Consider the following 20,749-nt stretch of genomic DNA (forward strand, 5'->3'; position numbering starts at 1 on the left):
CATGATTATGATGCACGCCAGGAAAGGCGCAGGACCTGGACTTACAGCACCATAAGCTCATGCCAGTCTACAACAGGAAAACAAGTAACCCTGTTCCAAGGAAAACAGGGTAGGACAATGCTCTCGTAGACTTGCTGCTCTCACTATCCCTGACAAAAGAAATAAACCAGGTACATAGATTTTCTGAGCTGAAGAGTATGACAAAAACACCAAGGAGACTTTCCCAGGTGAACCAAGTGGGCCTTATGTTTCAGACTGTGTCACTGCCTAGGCCCCACTGTCAAACCTTATATCATACTTGGATCTGAACACCCAGACAATGCTGGGGACCAGCAGCCAGTGCTGAGGCTGCCGAGCACTAGCAGGATCAGAGCCTGGTGAACTCCCTGAAGTGCTGATCCCAGACTGCCACAGAGATCAACCCTTTCTGGGGTGATGCACAGGATCCACTGCACAAGTACACCCTCCTCAAGCTGCACAGCAGCATAACTTGGCAAGCTGTTAGAAAGCAAGTATCCTGCATATTAGCATCTAAGTGGACTCTACCCACTCCCAGCCCTTTTTGTTGGCACCTGCTGTATTTATAAGTGTTCTACTACCTGCCTGTGCTGCTGTGGGTTTACAGCAAACAGCAGTGGAGAAGCTCTGTAGAGTTGTGGAGATGTGTTATAGCAAAGGAGAGCATGTATTAAGAATAAAGGATAGCAGAGAAGCAACGCACCGCCTCTCCCTGCATAAAGGCTGAAATCTGAATGTCTGGGCTGCTGTTTATCAGACTGCACCAGGCCAGGTCTCCATCCAGACAGGAGATGTAACAAAACCATCTCGTGAGCACTGTCAGCTCAGGACACTGGAGAAATGGGGTCTGTCCTATTAGGTCAGGACCAAACAGAAATCCCTGGTCGCATCTTTTTAAACCTCTTTCTTTGCTCAGGTACCCGACAGTGTGAGAATCACCAGTAACAAAAGGTACCACACTGCTGACTGCAGCAGCAGCCCCCAGCTCTGTCCTCAGGATTCATGCAGTCCCTCTCCTTCTGTAAGCTCTTTGACACACCTTTACTCTCAAAAAGCAAAGCATACACTCCACACTGACTCCTTCCTCCTCCACATCAAAGCTTTACGCCCCACCAAAACCAGCTGTGTATTGGAGAACCAGCAGGCGATAAGCCCTGTGACTACAGCACCGTGATTTCTGAGAAAACAAAAAACAAACTATACTATTCCACAGTCTCACTCCTCCATCATCATTTCAGAACCACTCGCTACCCACACAGAGAAACTCAGCTTGTGGCTCACAGTCTTCTCCCTGTAGGCAGTCCAGACTTGCTACTGGGCATCTGCAGACCTTAAGTAGCACCCAAGCCATCAGTGTCATGCTAATGTTAGGGAATCTCTGGCTATGCAGAGTTAAATTTCCGTCGCTACATGCTCACTGGAGATGCAGCATGACCATGTGGGTATGTTCCCCCTCTCACTCATGTCCCCAGTGCCTGGGGAAGTTCTCAGCAGTCTGCCAGTCCCAGCTCATGCAGACTTCCTCACTGCTGTGTTCCTCAGCTCCGCTTGGCACTGGAGCTGCCTCGAACAACTGAAAGATGATTTCTGTTACCACAGGCACACTGGGACCCCTGATCAAGCAAGGATCCTAGCCAGCTTGCCTCAGGGTTATGCAGAGCACTGTCCAAACCTCATTCCTCACAGAAAAGCAGAATGCACAGCAATGTTTCCCCACTTTTGGGGAGTTTTACCACTTTTGACTAGTAACAGCTGAGAGACAGACTGTGCTTTGAAAAGCCTGTGGACAAAATGAGAGAGTTCTCTTTCTTTGGCACAGGTCCACACATTGCATGGCAATTTGCAGCAAGCTGAGACAAGACAGAGTCACATGAAAGCTTTGGAGGGTACTCAGGAACCAATTCTTCCACTGCTGCAGGCTGTGACCACCTGGCAGCCTCCATGCCTTCTTAAAGGTGATGAAGAGGGAACCAGTCATGTTCTGCTGGCATTCAAAGGGCACAGGAGACAGGAGTTGACATGGAGCAAGCATCCTGGCTCTCTCTCCCCTTTCATTTTGGGCCAGGATCTCAGGTCAACTTTTGGAGAACAGGGAAGTTGATTTTTTGGAATTGGATGATCTTAAGGTACTTTCCAACCCTAACCATTCTATGACTAACAAGTGTCTCAACTCAAAGTGATTTTTGTTGGTAACAGAAGCACTTCCAAAATATAAGAAGGCCATAGTGCTGGGCCTCAGAGTTAGATAAGACCCAGCCCAGCGCAGCTCCCACACAGAGCACGGAGGTTTACCTGGTGCTAAGCTGGTGCACTACAGTCCCTGACAGTCTTCTCCTATTTCTTTCCAAGAAAGAGTTTCCACTCCAGGCCAGGAGGAAACAAACACCTTAGCATGCAGCTGAAGCCCTACAGAGGTCTGCCTTCAGCTGCTGAACTGACTGGTGATTGCACCAGGCTCACGACTCCAGCCAGGCTTCAAAGCTGGCAGCTCACACAACAGCTACACAGAGCATACAAAGGCCAGAACTCTTATTAAAGACAGAGGGTTTGTCTGTTCAGTGAAATCTATAGAATTTAGCTCTCCAGCCTGTGAACTCTGCACACCACAGCGTTCCCTTGGGGACTGGTGTCTGCCTGGATCAAAGCAGGCTTCGGCTGTAAAGGCTTGTGCCTAGCAAAAAACAGTGCTCTCCTCTGATTTCTTCACACAGAAGGAATCTCCCTGCACAAAGAATTCATATTAATCACCAGTCCACAGACAAAAGCAGCAAGGGCACCTTTCAAAGGCCCTGAATAGAGAGCTGCTATTAAATAACCAAAGGAATATCTGAGTCCCTCTGCCTCTCCTACAAAAGCTTTAGTGAAAACAGCCATGCGCCAAGCTACCCACTTCAGCTAGATTTCATTTTGTGAACCAACTATTCAAACTTCCACATGCAGACAGAATATATAATCATTGCACTGTCACGGCCACCATCAGCCTGTGGTAGGATGTTTGCAATGAGTGTAGCAGGCATTGCAAAGCAAACAAGGAAACAAGATTTAACAATGAAATATATCCAGTACACCCATCTGTGCATCAGCAACACAAACAGCACACCCTGAAAAAGGGCAAGCATTGCAGAGCTACACTGACCTATTTTCACTGTGTTTTCTCTTTGTAATGAGAAAACAGAGCTTGGCATCAATACCAGTATATAGAAGAGAACCTTTTCTATCCAAAGAGGAAGATCTTATTCATAAGAATGGGCTGCAAACTCAAACTTCCCATGTCATATTTAACATCAGCTCCTGATCTGCCCAGATTGCTCATGCCTTTAGAGCTGGCTTTTTTAAGTTCTTCCATCTACAGGGCTGGTCTGACTTCTTCCCCTGGGGAAATAACCGCTGCTGTCATGTTTTAACTACACACAATCCTTCCTGCTAGTCAGCAGGATAGATTCCTAGAGCTGGAAAAGTCCCAGGGGCCCTCCCAGGAACAGGCTAACAATGTGCACATCCAGGCTTTTGCTAGAAAAGAAAAGGATACATTTGTACAGCGCACACAAAAAGAGAATATGACCATCTCTACAATCTGCTCCAAAAACCACACTGGTCTCCTAATACATCTTTTGTACACATCTGAGTGTAGAAACATGTAAGCCAGTTCCTGCAGGAGAAAGCAGACTACAAACTGGGAGTCCTTCAGCTGTTCTCTAGGAGCAGTTGAGGGGTACTGCCAGCCCTGAGGTGGAAATGCAATGCAGAGCACCTTGCATTTATCTGGGGGGAAATGACCTACTTATGGGCAACCACTAGTGAGTAGCTGATGTACAGCTTGTACATCTGCATGTCTGTGCCTCCTCTATGCACTAAGGCAGAGGTTCTCATGCCATTCTCACACCCTACCTAGGGCCCATCCTGGTCACCCAGGCTGAGATGGCTGCGCCCTTCCTTGCTACACATGCTGATCACCCCTACCACAGGCATGCAGCTGCCTCTCCGGCTGGCTAGTCTTAAACCCCAGTGAGCATCACAGATTCTGACAGCAAATGTATCTCTGCTTGTAGGATATTTCTGAAGATGACAGATACTGCTGTGCCTCAGGGACGCTGAGCGATACAAGGCTTGTCCTCGCAGGTGAGCAGTCAAGCTGTTTTGAGTTTCTCCAACCAGAGTACTCCTTGCTTTCTATCAAGCTGCTGGGAAACTGATGCCAAAGGAAAGAACAAACTGAGAAGTATCACTCCAAGCCAGCCAGATCACAGATCCTCAGGTGAGATGCTGTGTCCCCTCAGGTGAGCTCACTGCAGGGGCTGCCACAGGAAACAGAAGCACAGCAGAACAGTTTGAGGATTTCCAAAACCAAAGAAAGTGGACAAAGACAGAAAAATAAACTGAGAATACAGGGGGTCTTGAGCTGTTCAGAGGCAGGCCACTGCTAATCCCATGTCATTAAAGAGACTCTGGACACCGGCAGGTCTGGTCTCTGATACCCTTGTGGTAAATACTGGTCCTCTGAGAACTGATGTATTTTACTCTAGAGTCTTTATGCTCACTACAAAGTAATTGGGCAAAATATATTCAGAAGTCAAGAGAAGCAGTTCCTTCTAGGTTTAAACTAATTCCCATTTCATCCAACAGGCTTCTACAGATATCTGTACTAACACCAGAAAATGCTGGATACCTTCCCCTGGGCATGGGGCTGCAGAGGTGAAGACACCTCTACAATCATCACAGCCACACATTCACCTCTCCAGACTTTACTGGCCAACTGTGGTCCCACAGCGGTGGCAACACAGCTCCCTGTGAAATTCAAGAGTTCATCAGTTCAGGACAAGAGGCAGGTGGCAGTTGGAAGCTACACATTCCCAAGAACTTGGCTGGGAAACAGTATAGCTGAGCATATCTCCCAGCCGGACTGCCTGGGAAAGCCTGCTGAATGCTCCTTTGAGACAGGTTAGGACAGGCAGCACATACTGATAAAGGCACCAGCTTTTAAATGGAGCCCAAACATCTCCAGGAGGAAGCTTCCTGGCTTGCAGAGAGAAAGGCTTCCTGTGGGTCACAGAGCGCAGCTAATCCTGAAGGCAGGCCCATGACACAGAGTGCTGTGGCTCTCAGATGAGCAGAGACTCTAGAACAAGCAATACCTCTGCTTAGGGAAAGCCACTTTCCCTCCCCTCCCTCCTCTCACCCCAAACTGCAGGCACGTAACAACGCGCCTAGCAGGAGTTTCACATGAGCAGGAGCACTGATACTATTAGGACCAGTGTTTGTTTCAGCAGAGAAGCAAGAATAACTTGTTCAGTGCTTCTGAAGAGCCATGCTGCAGGCTGGGGATGAGAAGAAAATCTCTGATTTTGCAAAGGGTCCAGAAAGTTTCTCCCATTTTAGGATTTAGCATCAATTCAGGAGAGTGGAAAAAAAAAAAAAAAGTATTTTGTTTTAAAAGCATCTTCTTCCCAACCAAGTGCTGAACACAGCTATAGAAGAAGTTTTGAATTTCTTGACAGTGCAGCTTTTTCACATGCTTGTTCCTTTGATGTAGCTGTTAGCACCAAAAGAAATTGAGAAAAAGGAAAATCTACCAGCCCAGGCAGGGGGAAGCTGCCTGGGGGGAAGCTGCAGTCCTATTTGTGCACTAGGAATGCACTCACTCCTCTCAGAGCTTGAAGAATGCAGCCCAGTTTGGTTTTTTTTTTTCCACTAGAATTTGAAAAGAATAAATCAAAGTAATTATTGCACTGCCCTTTCAGAACTGCTTTGCAAAGCTGAAATCAGAGCTTCAAAAGGCTTTTACTAGCAGCCAGCAAACCCAGAGAAGCAGAGATGCCTACTTCAAGCAGCTATACTAGCCCCAAGACATGCTTCATAAGCCACTTCCACAGGGAAAAATAGCCTGGGTTGACTTAAACCAGCTTATAAAGTCTATATTTGTATCTTGCTTCCCGCAGCCCTTATTACCTACACATCTGCATGAAATCAGGATCAAGCCTTCCAAAAGGTTCCCTGGCCTTTGGTGCAGCCCCCCACACCTATATAATGTTTATTGTCCAAGAACTCCAGAGCAGAGACAGACAGCTCATCACTCCTATACTATGGGGAAATAAAGTATGACCTTTTTAATAAAAGGCCAGCAGTGGAAGCAAGAGCTGAATCCAAGTACTTTACCTTTTGATGTAAAGGTTCAGTGCATGGGGCAGCACTGCTGCCACCCAGGCAGGGCAGCACATTGTGGTCAGCTACATTTTGTTAGCGAGGTAACGACTGCTGTCTACTGATCCTGGTTTTGTGCAGAGGCAGGTAGGGTTCATGAACAAAGGCTTCTTTTCTGGCATTTGAATAGAGATCTCTCTCAGTGAACCATGGAAAGCGTGGATTAAAACATTCAGGTTTAAAAGAATATTTCTTTGAAGGTGACAGTTGTGTTAACTTTAAGATGCTCTACCTAGGAATTGTTCAAATTAGATTTAAAAAGCAATTAGGTAGCTCATGTTTGCTGCATAAGCATTAAAGAGCAGACAACAGCACTGGTGACAGTCACTGGCTGAGTGCATGGCACTGATTTAAGTAATGTGTTCTTTAAGTGAACCAGAAACCATGATTTCCTCCTTCAATCAACCAACAGAATTCTGAGAGGAGAGCTGAGAGTTAGAGAAGACACACTCTATCCAGAAATTGTTATATTCAGCAACTATAATACTTTCATTAGGCAATTATTATTCAAGGCACAACTTGACAAGATGGTCTTTTATGAGTCCAACACAGAGCAGTTTAACCAACAAGAATGCTACACTGCTGGTCTCAGGTGACTCAGTTGCATTTCACCCCAACACAGGCTGGTTCAAGACACAGGTTAAAAAGAACATCTTTCTTTTTAGAATAACTTTCTTTTTTGCCATTTTGACACAACAAAAAGCTTAACTAGGAGTCTGGAAAAAATACATTTTAAACTACACGCATAATCTTTACTGACTTAAGCTCATTGTAAAAATGTAGCACAAAGGTTGATGTGAAGCTTACTGGGTTGTAAATACGTAAATATGTAAATACGTAAATATGTAAATACGTAAATATGTAAATAGATGTTTCGGCATTACTGATAAGTGACAAAGACAGTCTCCAAGTAAATCAACAAGTGAATGTGCAAAACAAGATTAAAATCAATGATTTAAAACAAGACTTGCTGATTTAAGCCATGGCTGAAGTCTGACAATGTAAATACATCCACCCTGGCCACAGAGGCCCTCAGCTCTTCCCATTAGCCCACAGCAGGTTTCCTTCTTGGGTGAAAAAACAAGGAACATTGCGAGGCAGCACAAGGGACACTGGCCACCTCTCCACATTGTACCTGTATTAAGAAAAGAGGACTTCAATCTCCAAGGCTGCCATTCCAAGACCTTCACTAGCACTAAATTCACAGGAAACCTAAGGACCCAAGAGACAGAACATGGAAACTTTATTCTAAGGTATCCTGCTTCATTCAGCTCTGCTCAGGACAAGCTGAATCTAAATAGAAAGCATTTTCACAGTTTGTCAAGAGAGATTTTTCAAGCACTTAAAAGGAGCTAATTTATTACCTCCCAAAAGTAAAGGCATTCACAGGCTTCAACAGAAGAAATGAAGTGGCCTAAGCAAAAATTCTGGATTGGGATATCCTCCAGTTTGGAGGAACGCACATCTGGATGGCAGCTTTGAGCCTGTCTCATTTCTAAAAATACACTGTTCATTGGTCATTAGTGGGATGTTTATACTTTGCATAAAACATACAAGCCATTTTATGGTTTGTCATACATACTTCTCCCTGCTGAAACCTCTACAGATCCCTCCAATAAAACATAAGTAACCCCCAAATTCAGAGCACCACTGCAAAAGCCATCAGCATCATGCGCACAGAGCCACTGATCAGCCAAAAGCCTCTACCAGAGGAAGCCAAGAGTTTCTGCAGCCTGAATCTTCCTTTACCCATAGACCAAGAAGAATTATTTGTCCCATGGCCATGGGAAGCCTGCTGTAACGTACCAGCAGCTCATGTGTACCCAGCTCACACCAGGGAAAGCACATTTCAGCCACCTTATTTCTTAATACAGAGAGAAAATTTTGCATAGTGTTATGGGATACAGTGTTGATTGGAATGGATTAAACATGCAGATTTAGATAAAAAAGGTTTGAAAGCTGTAGGGATGCACTACCAGGATACAAGAAAGACTCCATGGATGACAGTTTGACCATTTCTACAGCTAGTCAAAGACTAATACATGTGCTTGGCAGGAAACACAGTTTCAGGCAATAAATCCTCCTGATAACCATTTCCCAGCAGCCTGTGTTGAGGGGGTCATTCATCCCAAAATAGGCTTTGGGTGAGCCTCAATTCCACAGATTTGCTATGTAAATGTCAGACTGAGCTTTACTTTGGTGGCCTAGATGCTCCCATCACAGGGATCATAGAAATCCAGTGAGTCAGGTGATCTGGGTTAAAAACAGGTACTGTTTGAAGGGAAGGGTGTTTGTTTTTTTTTTTTTAATTTCATAGAAAATCTTGCTGACAAAGCACACAGCTGTGAGTTCCTCTCCTTTAATGCACACAAAATGGTTTCTCCACACCAAAAAACAAACCAAGAAAGGAACAAAAGAGAGGACATTGGCAGGAGGGAAGTGAAAATAATATTCAAAGCTATGAGAATATATAAAGCAAACCAGAAAAAGATTAGCCTCTCCACCCTCCATGGCAGCACTGCCCTGTTCATCAGACAAGAGCCTGTGCCCCTCCACATGCCCACACGCCCAGGACTTACACTGCCATGCCACCAACAAACTCCTCTGTAGCCTGGCAGTAGATTGTGATGGCGACACGAGCATCTGCATCAAATGTGAACTCCAGGCTGTACAGGACTTTCTGCTTCCCATTCTCCTCAGTAGGACTGTCAACATCATCTTTATACCTGAAAGACAAAGCCAGAGGATTAGAACATATTCTTATGAGATGTGATCAAGATCACTCTGGGAATCAGGACAAGAGTACTTCAGTGGAGGTGTTCTGGGCACGCAAGGCACCATAGACTTCCACTGGGGCTTCCCAGAAGACTTTGATTCTTTCCTCCAAGAAAGGTTCTTCCAAGATTTGATTGAAATTATTCAATTGAATTATGTAGTGATGGTGTTGAAGAATCTCACTGAGCCTTACAATGCTGGGACACAGAATGAGACAAGAAAGTGAACTCTTGAATGTCAAACCCTAAGATAAGAATGTCAAATCCTAAGACAAGAAACATTCTCCCTCCTTTTAAAACTTCACATTAGACTCAATGTTTAGGCTAAAGAAATCCTGCACGGGCCTGAGAAGTCTGAAGCCCAATTCTTTTAACTCTGCAAATTAAATGGCGCATGACAGGCAAAATAACAGGGTTTCTGTAACACAAAACTCCTGATGAACAAAAGATCACACTTATCTGTGTGATCAGTATCAGACAGAAGATTGATATTCAGCTCAGAAAGTATCCAAACACAGGAACTTCAAATACCTTTAAAAGTATAAATCGTCAATCAAACCTTTGATGCTGCTAATGACTGAAGCTTGCACACATTTATTGTATAAACAAAAATTAACACATTCAACTGTGTAACAGATGCATGATAATCAATAGAGGATGAGTTTAGAAGTTATTTCAATTTCTATAAACGTGAGTTATAACCTGGCTACGGGCCACTCAACAACTGTGTGATCACCACTGCCCAGGATTACTCCTCCTCACTGCTGCTACAAAAAGGCAAGTTACAAATCTGGTGAAGAAGGTGGTATGAAGAAAGGTTCAGGGCAGCAAGCTAAGGCCATGGTTGAGCAGAGAGTTATGGCATGCTAGGAGGGGCCAGGGAAACCAGCAATCTGGAACAAGCACCCAACACAACATACCATTGAGAAGACCTCTCCTGCCCTGAAGAGCAAAGTGACAGACAGAATGGACGTGATTCACTGGCGGGGCAGAAGCAGATTCTCCTACGTAAATTCCAATCCCACCATAACCCTACAACTGTAGGTACCACCATTAAACCCCCCACTGTGCAGAAAAGGTGAATGCAACAGGTTGCCTTTGAGAGGTGTACAACACTAGTTGATGTACACTCAGCTCCAGCCTCACTTGTCTGTTGGTACTACCTTAATTGCCACGATGCCTGGGTCAAAGCCAAGCAGCTAAACTATTCAGGAAAAGCTTGGCACTGTCTCTGACTTCGCAGTATCAGTCAGCCTCTCCTTTCATTAACCAGCCTCAATGAATATGCTGCACTGTTGAAAATACTCAGAAATGGGCTAGGCATACCACATAATTCCATCTGAAAATTGTCAAGGGAATCCTTATTTACCGAGTTCACTGAGATGTAATAACTGCTGCCTAATTAAGAGAGTTCCAGCATGAATTTTATTTAACATCACACTGAACAAGAATGAAATGTTCAACTTCAGCCATTTAATACAGAAGGTGCAAAATAAAATTTGAGAGCAGTACAATCAAACACCTAACGCACATACTAATGTAATCCTAGTGAGCCACTAGAGCATACACTTGCATTCCTGCCTGAAGGAGCTGGAGAGCTCCAAACAAGACTTTTGCCAGAGGTTCACCAATGTCAGAACAGTAAATCAAACTAGAATACACCCAACATGCAAGTATAAAAACAGAAATCCCAAGAACAGAGGGTCTGAACACTTGCAGCAGCAAATACTGGATACAATATACAGTATAGAGCAAGATGGTATTTTCACACTAGCTAGTTGCATTAAAAGGATAAAATCATGGCACTCGAAGGCTGTAAACAAGAAATACTTTATCCAGCAGGGCAGGTTTGCCTAGAAAACACAAGGGTAGCATCAACATTTTGTCCTGAACTGACCCAAGAACAACAGATGGCAACAATCAGCCCACAAGAAAGCAGCAACGCAAACTTCTGCAAATTGTCCCATGCTGCACTGCCCTCCATTGATCTGAGGCTGGCAGCAGTGGATCCATGCTATGATACCTTTGCCACTTCTTCCAGAAGAAGTAGGGTGAGGGAGAACCAGCACCCCTTGAAGGCAAGCACCAATGGAGGCTACTTCATAGACCTATACTCACTGTATATACGGTAGGTATCAAAATAGAGATGACTAGCACATGTATGAGTTACAAATCAACACCACAGATGTAGATATCTGTAACAGCCCCAAGTAACAAAGTGGGAAACCTGGGGGTGGGCGCAGATCACATAACAATGTTTCTTCAATGGTAAAACCATTGCCTGTTTTGTCTTCTCAGAGAAGCCACAAAAAGCACACGGGTTCCCATATCACCACCCTGCTCCCAGTGTCACCTCTTCACCTCCCTGCCAGCACTCAGAACGTGCTTCCATCCTTTCAAGAACCAAAGCGGTTAAACCTTTCTAAACCCAGGCTTCACTTGATCTGTTGCCCTGGGAGACTATGCAGGGGACACCACCAACTACCAGCTGCAATGCCTGGAGAGAAGGTTTCTGGAGGATGCATCTGCTGGGAGATAGGAAGCCCTGCCTGCCTTGAACACCATTGCTCAAGCAGGGGGCAAAGTACACATGCCTAAATGGTGACAGTCACAGCAAGGCTGTGTACACATCTTCCAGTTTCAACATGCCTGGTGCTGGAGGTTAAGAAAATTGTCTGCCACATAGCAAGGAGTTCAGGTGAGAAAAGACTGCATAAGCAGCTACACCAACCGGTAGCTGGACCGAGGAACAAGCAAAGACTACCAGTGCATACTCTGAGAAGCAGAGATATCTCATGTTCCACCTTAAGGTGCAAGAACAGTGGGATGTATCTTCAGGAGACTAATAAGACGAAGTCACACATTTTGCATTCCTTCTTTCTTTGCAAAGGATATGGCAGACAAGGAGGTGGTGGTTCGGGAGTGGTTTGGGAGCTCAAGAGCTCTTCTGTCTCCACCTGCACTTGAAGTTTACAAGTTCATTCGGTCAAACCCTACAGACAGTGCTGGTGTGAGGTGGCCACAGATGCATGCACAAGTTTAGAAACCAGTGACTTTGCTAGGTGCGCCTTTCAGTCATGCACATGAGAGCACAGTCTCCACAACCATGTGTACAGAGCAGAAGAGACTGACCACCTTTGAGAACAAACAGCTGATCCAACGTTATGATGAAAAAGGCAAAGCAGGATGACCAAGGGAGCTGAGGCCACCTGGTCTGACATCACGTCTTTTTGTTTGTCTGTTAAAGAATTAAAAGATAAAAGTATAATTAACAGCAACCATGACAATTTTACAGAACTAGGTGGAGTCGAACCTGATTTCATCCTTTGAGGAGATCAAAAAGTTTGACCAAAAGCTTAGTAGACCTGCAGGATAAATGTGAAGTATTGCTTGGCTTAGCATTGTAAGATATGCATTACAACAGTTTTAGCAGGCATTTGACATCTCTATCAGTGTTGACCGTCATGGAGGGAGATCACCATCAAATGGAAGCTTTCCTGTTTAAGCATCCTGCAGAGATCTGTACAGTTTAACACTGTTCAGGGCTGCAGATAAGGCAGTCCCAGCACCCTCCGCAACATCACCTTCACTGCAGGATGAACAGCTCCAAGGATCACCAGCCCCACTGTGGTGGAGAGGGCAGAGGAGGGATTTCCCTTCTTTCACTCACAGTAACTCACCCATCTCCTTCAGTCGCTATTATCCACCTCCCTCTCAGGCCCTTATCCAAAGTGCTCAGTGGTCTCACTACTCTCCACGGTATTGCTGCTGCTTCAGACACATTCCCAAGCCACTACAGTTGCTGATCCCCTCAGCACTTTAGTTCCGTGATGCCATCCAAAGCCCACACTGAAGCAGAGAGGCTGTCCCAGGATGTAATTTTTCCATGAAACACTTTATGAGTTGACCTTCCTCTAGTGACTGGAAGTGCTTTCAAGATAAAACTAAACAGCCAGCTTAAGCTTATCGGGTACTTCAGCTCTGAAGTCAGCTTCCAATCCAGTGCCAGAAGAGGGACATGAAACAGACATAATGCACTCTTCTGCTAGTTGTTAACAGCAAAACTCATGCTGCCCTCCTCTGAGGTTCAGAGAGTCTCACCCTGCTAGAGCTCAAGCACTCACACAAGGTGTTGAAAACTCAGGTTCACAGGTTTATTGCTTCTCTCCAAAGCTGCTGTAAACTTTCATAGTTGGGCAAAGCTCAGAATTTGTCTGGTAAGAGCTGGAAACCCAAAGTGGACATTTCCTCATATTTCTCCATAAAGTCCTGCACCCCAAATTATGGATAAGCACCCTCTTCACAGGTGAACAATGACTTTTCAATTAAATACAGGGCTGGTATTGGGACCAGTGATGTGTAACATCTTTGTCAGTGACATGGACAATGAGAATGAGTGCACTCTCAGCAAGTTTTTACAAGGGCATGCAGGGATAGGACAAGGGGGGGGGGGGGGGACTTTCAACTGAAAGATGTCAATTAGGTATTGAGAAGAATTTTTTCTGTGCTGAGGCCCTGGCACAGGTTGAAGCTGAGGCTGCCTCATCCCTGGCAGTGTTCAAGGCCAGGTCAGATGGGGCTTGGAGAAACCTGGTCTAGTGGAAGCTGCCCCTGCCTGCTGCAGGGGGGTTGGAACTGAATGAGTTCATTAAGGTCCCTTTGGATTCAAACCATCCTATGACTCTGTGAAAAACAAAAACTTTGTGAGCACTTCATCATCAGAACCTACTTTACACTTAAGACACTCAACCCAGTATCATTTTATTTGGTGGAGGAGGTGATAAATTAAACTTAACTAGTTCTGGAAAGAATGTGCAAACCTCAATTATTTGTTTTAAATAAGCCAAGCTGGAGAGGGCACAAAGTGTCTTTATGTACACAGAAGAATAAAGGAAAAGTCTCTGGTACAGAACAGCAGAAAAGGCACGAGACGCAATGTACCCTTGGGGACTGGCAATTAAAATCTCATTCTGGGTCTACATCAGTACAAAATTAAATAGAGTAATGTTGATGGTGGTGTTAACAGCAGTAATATGGTGGCAGCAGCACAAAAGCCTATTGGAGTTCACAAGGCAGCAAAAGAACTGATAGTACCAGGAATTAGACAGATGCAAACCAGGACACTGTTAGGGTGCGTGGACACTATATTTCATATAGTCCAGAGCTTCAACTCCAGCTGGGAGGGCAACCACAGAAAACAGAATGAAAGAACTGTATGTAGTAAACCCCATCAACTCCTCCATTCACAGCAACGCCTCTCCCAGTGAAAAAGCCACTTGCCATTTGGCTTCTGAGATGTTCCACCATTTACGTGGATGCCTGCAAGGAGAACAAAATACCGTTTCCACAGCAAGTGTGGGGGGAAAGCAAGGCTATTTCCTAGAGAAGTACTTCACCCTTTAGCTGAAAGGGTGAGACAGCATTCAGAGTGGTTTACCAATGGTTACTTCTTCAGAAGTTCTTCCCTCTTTTCCTGTTCAATCAGTTTTGAAACCACAGGTATTGCTCATTTAAAAAACCAAAATAAACCCTTCATTTTTCACACAAAAACAAAAAGGGGTTTGTGTGGTTATGACTGAAACTATTCACATTACACCATACTCCCAGAACCACCTTGGCTGAGAGTGGAAGCTGGCCCTGTGCCTGAAACGCAGAACTCTGAGCAATTCAAGGATCTTTGAGAAATGCTCTGCCTGGACATCTACCCAGTAGCTCAGACCAAAACAAAGCACTGTATGCTCAGCCTCTGTACTTCAGCCATCTGTTTGAAAGAGGGCAGCCACAGGTCGAAGTGTTTGCCGTTACATCCAGCTAGTCTTGGTTTAGATCTGAGTGTAGCACAGTGAAACAGATCTCCGTAACTATCCAGTCCTCCTTCCCCTATGCATGGGCCACCAGCCATCTAAACAAATCCATAACATTAGGACCAAACTTTATCTTGGCAACAGGAGAAACCTGAGGAAATTTCACTCAAGACTGGTAAGTCTTCCTGGCCTGTGACTTGCACCAGAATCAGCCACTTTCTGGCTTCTCCTTGCATAAGAACAGAGAAAGGAATCTCTCTGTATAGTTTACTGACCTGACTAATATCGTCCATTCATACTAATGTTTTTATGGTTTTTTTTATGACTCTAGCTTGTCCTGCAGAGACAGATACATCAGTAGTCCTACACAGATGGCTCAAGTCTAGGAATAAGGAAAATGAAAAACACCTGAAAGCTCTGAGCACAAGGAAACAGAAACCTCTAGACATATACAGCAACAGGGATCTGAAATTCAGCTGTTTCTCCAGAATCTTATCAAATACAGTTTGGCTCTGGACGACAGATCGCTGGGTTGAATAAAATGAAAGGTTCAGGCAAGAGCAATACCTCACAAGTCGGAGAGAGTCTTTGCGGATATTCACCAAACTTCTCAGCGTCTTCACAGGTTCATGTGGAGCTGGAGTGACATAGGGAAACTGGAATAAAAAGGCAAATCATTCTCCTATTATTATACCATAAAAGGTAGTAGCATGTTACCTGGCATATAATTTACCCAAACCAAGAAACATCTACCTTTAAGGGTACTCAGCACAACAACCACAAGGAACAGCAACAGCAAATTCTACTTACAGATAAATCAAGTATGTTTCAGGATAAGAATCCTGCTCTGGCCCAGCAATAGCTTGTATTGGCAGTAAGTACTTTAAGAAAGCTCTTTTCCTGCACTCTGAATTCTGGAAAGCCTTGCTCTCACAAGCTTTTATTTCCACTTAAGAAACCACCTCCAGCTTGAGCAGAAAAAATGCAGCTCTTCCATGCGTGTTACAGCATGCAAAGGGTGACTTAACTGTTAATCAGCATGCTGAAGCCCTGGATTACTGGGGGAAACTCTTTTTATTCTTAAACAATGGGGCAAATGTTCTTTAAAAGAAAAGAGATGGGGATAGGGGGCCTCATCCTGTCCTACTGTCAAGAGACCTTCTTTCATAGATTAAATAAAGGACAATAATGCTTTAGATTGTAATTCTCCTTACTGGTCACAGACTCTCTAGCAAGAAATGCAAAGGAAACCGCTTACTGTGGTGACCACAACCTGTACAACTGCAGACCTGCCTGCTGTATCTCCCATCTGCTTCATGAAAATTGAAGCTGAAACATCCACTCACACAACCGCCAAGTTTGATAGGTGCTCGGACTGGAGACACAGCCATCCTCCAAGTCAGAGCAATGGCATGACACAAAGGTACATAGCTACATGACGGGCTTTCAGGCAGAAGGTAATTCTGAATGTAGCCAGCAACAGTGCCACCACACAAACTCACTGGAGTTGAGGTCCTTCAGACACACACCTACCAGGTCCCCTGCAGCAGAATAGAGGGAGTGACTGGTATGGAGCAGAAGTACCAGGGACCACCAATATACACGATTCCTTAGAAATGACGAGTCTGCTAAACAGGCAGCCAAATGCTACTGCAGCTGAGCTTCAGGGCAGTTCCAGGACACAACCTTTCAGCATTGCCCTCAGACCACAGAAATGCATTGGTGGAGCAACAGTCAGAGAGGGGAAACATGCTGCCTCCTGATCAACACAGAAAACCTGCACCGCAGCCACAGGCAGCAGAGAATTCACAGGGCAGCAGCAACTACTTTCCTTGCAACCTGACTGCTGGGTACTGTGGTTGGTAGCACTGCTCTACACAGAGCAGTCAGGACCAAAGCTACTGCAAAGTGAGAACTTGGTCCGTGTCCAGAAAGCAGTTCTGCTGCTCTGTGTTCAAGTGTTTTTTTTTTCCCTGAAGATTAATCAGAGCTGCCAAAGGGCATCAACTTTACACAGGCAAACTATATACCACAACAGCCTCCCTCTCTTAAACCTATTTGGCAAACATCCCACTGTGTTAATAGCATTCTCACCCACTCCCCTCTGAAGAAATGACGAAATTCAGTGCTGGGATGTCTGCAAGGAAACCCAAGCTGAGACATGAAGGCAATTTAACTCTCCAAGGCTAGGCCCTATAGCCATAGGCACATGGGATATTTTGCTTACAGTTGCATCTTCTGCTTTTATTGGAGCACTGTGCAGCTGCTAGTCACAAAGCAAAGGAGAAGCAGTCAGCTTTTAATCACTGTCCTGCACAGGTCCTGTATGCAGACATGGCACAGGACATGCACTGAGCATCTCCATGCCTGCACAGCACTGTTACATCCAGAACAATTTCCATCTGAAGTCCTTCCTTCCTAATTCTGTTACTTATCTGCACTTTCTGCTTGAACATGGGCTTTCTGGCTTCTCCCTTGTCCTACCCTGCAGAGTGCTGTGAACTGTGGTGCTGAGAAGACCAATGGCAAAGCCTGAGGACAGCTCAGCAGAAACTGCCTGTCACCAATCCAATTCAGTGAGTCATCTTGCCTCAGTTTCCCCATCTGTAAACCAGGGGTGACACTGAACGGCCCCCAAGCCTTACAAACATGAATAAACTTCTAGTCACAGCTTTTCTGAGGATGAGAACCATGGCAACAACGTTTTCTTTTTCACATTTTGAAGCTGCAGAAACAGCTAGGAAAATAGCAGCAAAGCAAGCAGCTCTTAACCCTTTCCTCTCCAGCACTCTGAAAATAGCTCCAAATGGCTCCTGCTGAAACCTTTTTGCTCTTTTTAAGCAGTTCTGAGAGGCAAGAGGAAACCAAAACATAACATTTGCATAAAAGTCCAATCTGTCCCCCACAACAGTGCTATTCCCTGTTCATAACAGAACAAGCCAGTCACTCAAGCAGGTAGCTTTTCACAGTCTCACAAGACCCCTGGGAGCCCAGTATAACAGTTCCACGTTGCAACTGGGAAAACTAAAGGAAAGACTTTCTGAGCAGCCCACCTAGGTTACAAAGCAAGCAAATCCCAACAAATATCAAGATCTGTCTTAACACCACCCAGGCAATCATAATTAGTCCCTAAAATCTGTGCTCCTGTGCTCCTATCCTCCTACCTCCACTAATTCTTCCTTCTGTCTTAAATAAGCCTAGAAGGTGACTATTGCTTCTTAGGAAAACTGCTTGCATTTGAACAGCTCTGGCAACTGGCAAGCTGGGCCATGGGACTGGGGAACACTCTTGCACCTCTGACTGGAATTACACTCCCCAAGTAGTGAGGGTTTCTTAGGTCTGTGCCATCCTCCTCTACAAGCCCCTACAAAGATTTCCCAAAACAGGCAGAAAACAAGAGGGTAAAATAGACAACATATAGGAACTTGCCTGAACAGGTCTGTTCCCAAGGAAGTTTAGATCCATGTTCTCGCCAAAAAGGTAGCCCTCAGGGTGAGGGGTGTCAAACTTCTCGCCTCCCATAAAGAAGTGACTTGCAAAGTAGTTTCCTAGAAAAAGAAAACCACAAGTAAATTAATGCTTCCCAGAAAACAGCTGGTCTGTGCAGTTTTTCATTCGAAAGTACGGAAGAGCATAAACCATGGAAACTACTTGCTGGTTCGCTCCTTCCCTATGTTACTAATGTACACTGCCAACAGTAGGAGCAGGGGAAGAAACCCAGCAAACTAGAATAGATCATTACAGTGAAGAAAATTCCATTTTAACTTGTTTTCCAGAGAAGGGACAGGGAGCAGTAAGAGTCAGCTCCTTCCAATATCGCTCAATTCCGATGAATTCTTTTTTTCTCCACCATCCAGTCCCACAAACACCATCGACTTGCTCAGAGAAGGATGAGACTTCTTCCCACTGCAAAGCCCTGCAGAGTCAGAGGGGCTCCTGCTGGGCAAAGTTCGCCTTCCCTCCCCTCTTTCATTCCCATATCCCAGGGACAGACACAAAATCTTTGCTGTGAGTGCTAAAGACTGCACACCTTGATGCTGAATCAATAACACTGACAGTTCTAAATGCAGAAATGGGTGTTTGGAGGAGATAAATCCTGGGACTGACTAAACTGAACTTCAGCTCTGAAAGCTTCACAGTGTATTTGTTTCATTCATCTTTAAGGCGACGCACTACAGCACAGATTTCAGGAGATGAAGTCTGCGCAAGGTCACTGGGATCCTGGAGCACTGAATTAACTGCAAAGTCAACCAAATCAATTCAGCAGCATGAGGGCACCACAAACGTGGCTTCCTCCTACAGTGACTTCAGAAAAACACCCTCCAACATGAACTTCACAGAGTTACAACGTCAGATAAATAAGAACCAGGAGAGAACTGAAAGAGGCAGCTCCACCCCAGCCATTTCCCTGGAAGTTTCAGAGCGGGGGTTTCTCATGCACATGATGAAAGGACTGAGACAAATGTACATTCTCTTCCCTACGTGCAGTGCACGGACAGCATAAGATTCATTTTAAGACAAGTCATTACAGAAGCAGTAACTAATAATCTGAATCATTATAGAGGCATTAGGAAAGGATTTGCAATCCCCTCTAGCTAGGAGCAAGCACAATTTACTCTGAAATGGAAGGGGTTTCTTGAATGGCTGTTTTTTCCATGAAGCCTTTTTTTCCTTTATGCTTTAAGAAAGGCTCTTGCTCTGCACATTTGGTAGTGCTGTAGTGACCATGGTAGTGCTCAGCTACTGCTGAGCTCAGCTTACAAGCATCCAGATGTATATATTATAGATATCCTCCTTTCTACATACAACCGTCAACTTCAGCACAGGTCCAGAATCTACCTAGAATCTGCCCTACAGAATCAGCATGACAAAATGTAGGTGCTCCAAATGACAAGCAACCTTTCCCGAGCCCTCCCAGAAGCTATAAATCGAAAACCTAATCTCCATGTCATCTCCAAGCACAGCCTGTTGGATACAGCCTCTCCACCCGAGATACACTGTGGCGGTTTATGCTTGCACTGAGGTTCACAAAAGCGTGATAAACACTGGGTTTAGGAACAGATTTTACATGGGTCAAGAAGGATTGTGTTTTGGTGCATTTTAATCTGATTAACCATGAAGACAACACTTGTGCAGGATGCCTCAGTACTGCAGCGGCTGATTATCTGGGATCTGAGTCAGCTCCTTCATACACAGTGAATGAGAGAGACATCCTGGGGCTTGACTCACCTCAGCAAACGTGTATTACAGTTTCAGAGCAGAGCTTTTTCTGTGGCAGAAGTTCTGCATCCTGTGTGCAGAGGACACAGAGCCCCAGCCAGCAAGGACTGCTCACCACCACTGACACCCCATGCCTGCAGGGAGCCAGGAGAGCATCACCCCTGCAGCACCCTGGGATGAAAAGGTGTCTCTTGTACAACTGGAACGACACCGAGACACAGAACTAGCATATTCAAGGCAACTGCCAGGCTGCCTGTGCTCCACTAAGTACTTTGAGGACCTCTAACACTGTTAGGATTTCTCAGAAATACGCACTATCTCCTGCAATACAGCAACACTTCTCTAACTGGAAACGACAGCTTCAACTCCACATTCAAACAGAAGGCTCCCTTCATCTTCCTGCTAAGTCACCTCGTGCAATGTGAAGGGGTTTTCTTCTCCAGAGGCACTTCCTTAATGAGCAAACAAGGACTGTTGTCAGTGCCAGTCACAAGGAGCACAAGGAAACCACTTTAAGGAGTTCAGAAGGAACTCACTGGTGAGGAGAACACCCCAGGGCTCTGCCGGTGCTGCTGCAGACACAAAACCTGCCACTTATGCGAGGTCTCAACAGCATAACAAACCAGGATGGCACAAACTGTCTACACAAATTTATAACACAGTTCTGAGCAGCTAAAAAAGACAAAAAACAACAGAAAAGATGTTTTACTGCAAGCTTTCAGAAACCAGTTGCTA

At 45.0% G+C, this 20,749-nt stretch overlaps 1 protein-coding gene across 5 annotated transcripts in view; it reads right to left on the minus strand.

Moving 5' to 3' along the window:
• The window catches only part of MGRN1 (mahogunin ring finger 1), a 57,271-nt gene that overhangs the window by 31,029 nt on the left and 5,493 nt on the right, over window positions 1-20,749 (minus strand). For all 5 annotated transcript variants that reach the window (XM_061473397.1, XM_061473398.1, XM_061473400.1 and 2 more), the window contains exons 2-4: window positions 18,224-18,342; window positions 15,362-15,450; window positions 8,796-8,942 (exon numbers count right to left, since the gene is read on the minus strand). In XM_061473397.1, the coding sequence (XP_061329381.1) occupies window positions 8,796-8,942; window positions 15,362-15,450; window positions 18,224-18,342 (355 nt within the window). The remainder of the gene's footprint in view (window positions 1-8,795; window positions 8,943-15,361; window positions 15,451-18,223; window positions 18,343-20,749) is intronic.

Source organism: Pezoporus flaviventris, unplaced genomic scaffold, assembly GCF_033815535.1.
Source record: "Pezoporus flaviventris isolate CSIRO_AGI_PZ_B2104156 unplaced genomic scaffold, CSIRO_AGI_Pfla_v1 ptg000078l, whole genome shotgun sequence".
Taxonomy (NCBI): domain Eukaryota; kingdom Metazoa; phylum Chordata; class Aves; order Psittaciformes; family Psittacidae; genus Pezoporus; species Pezoporus flaviventris.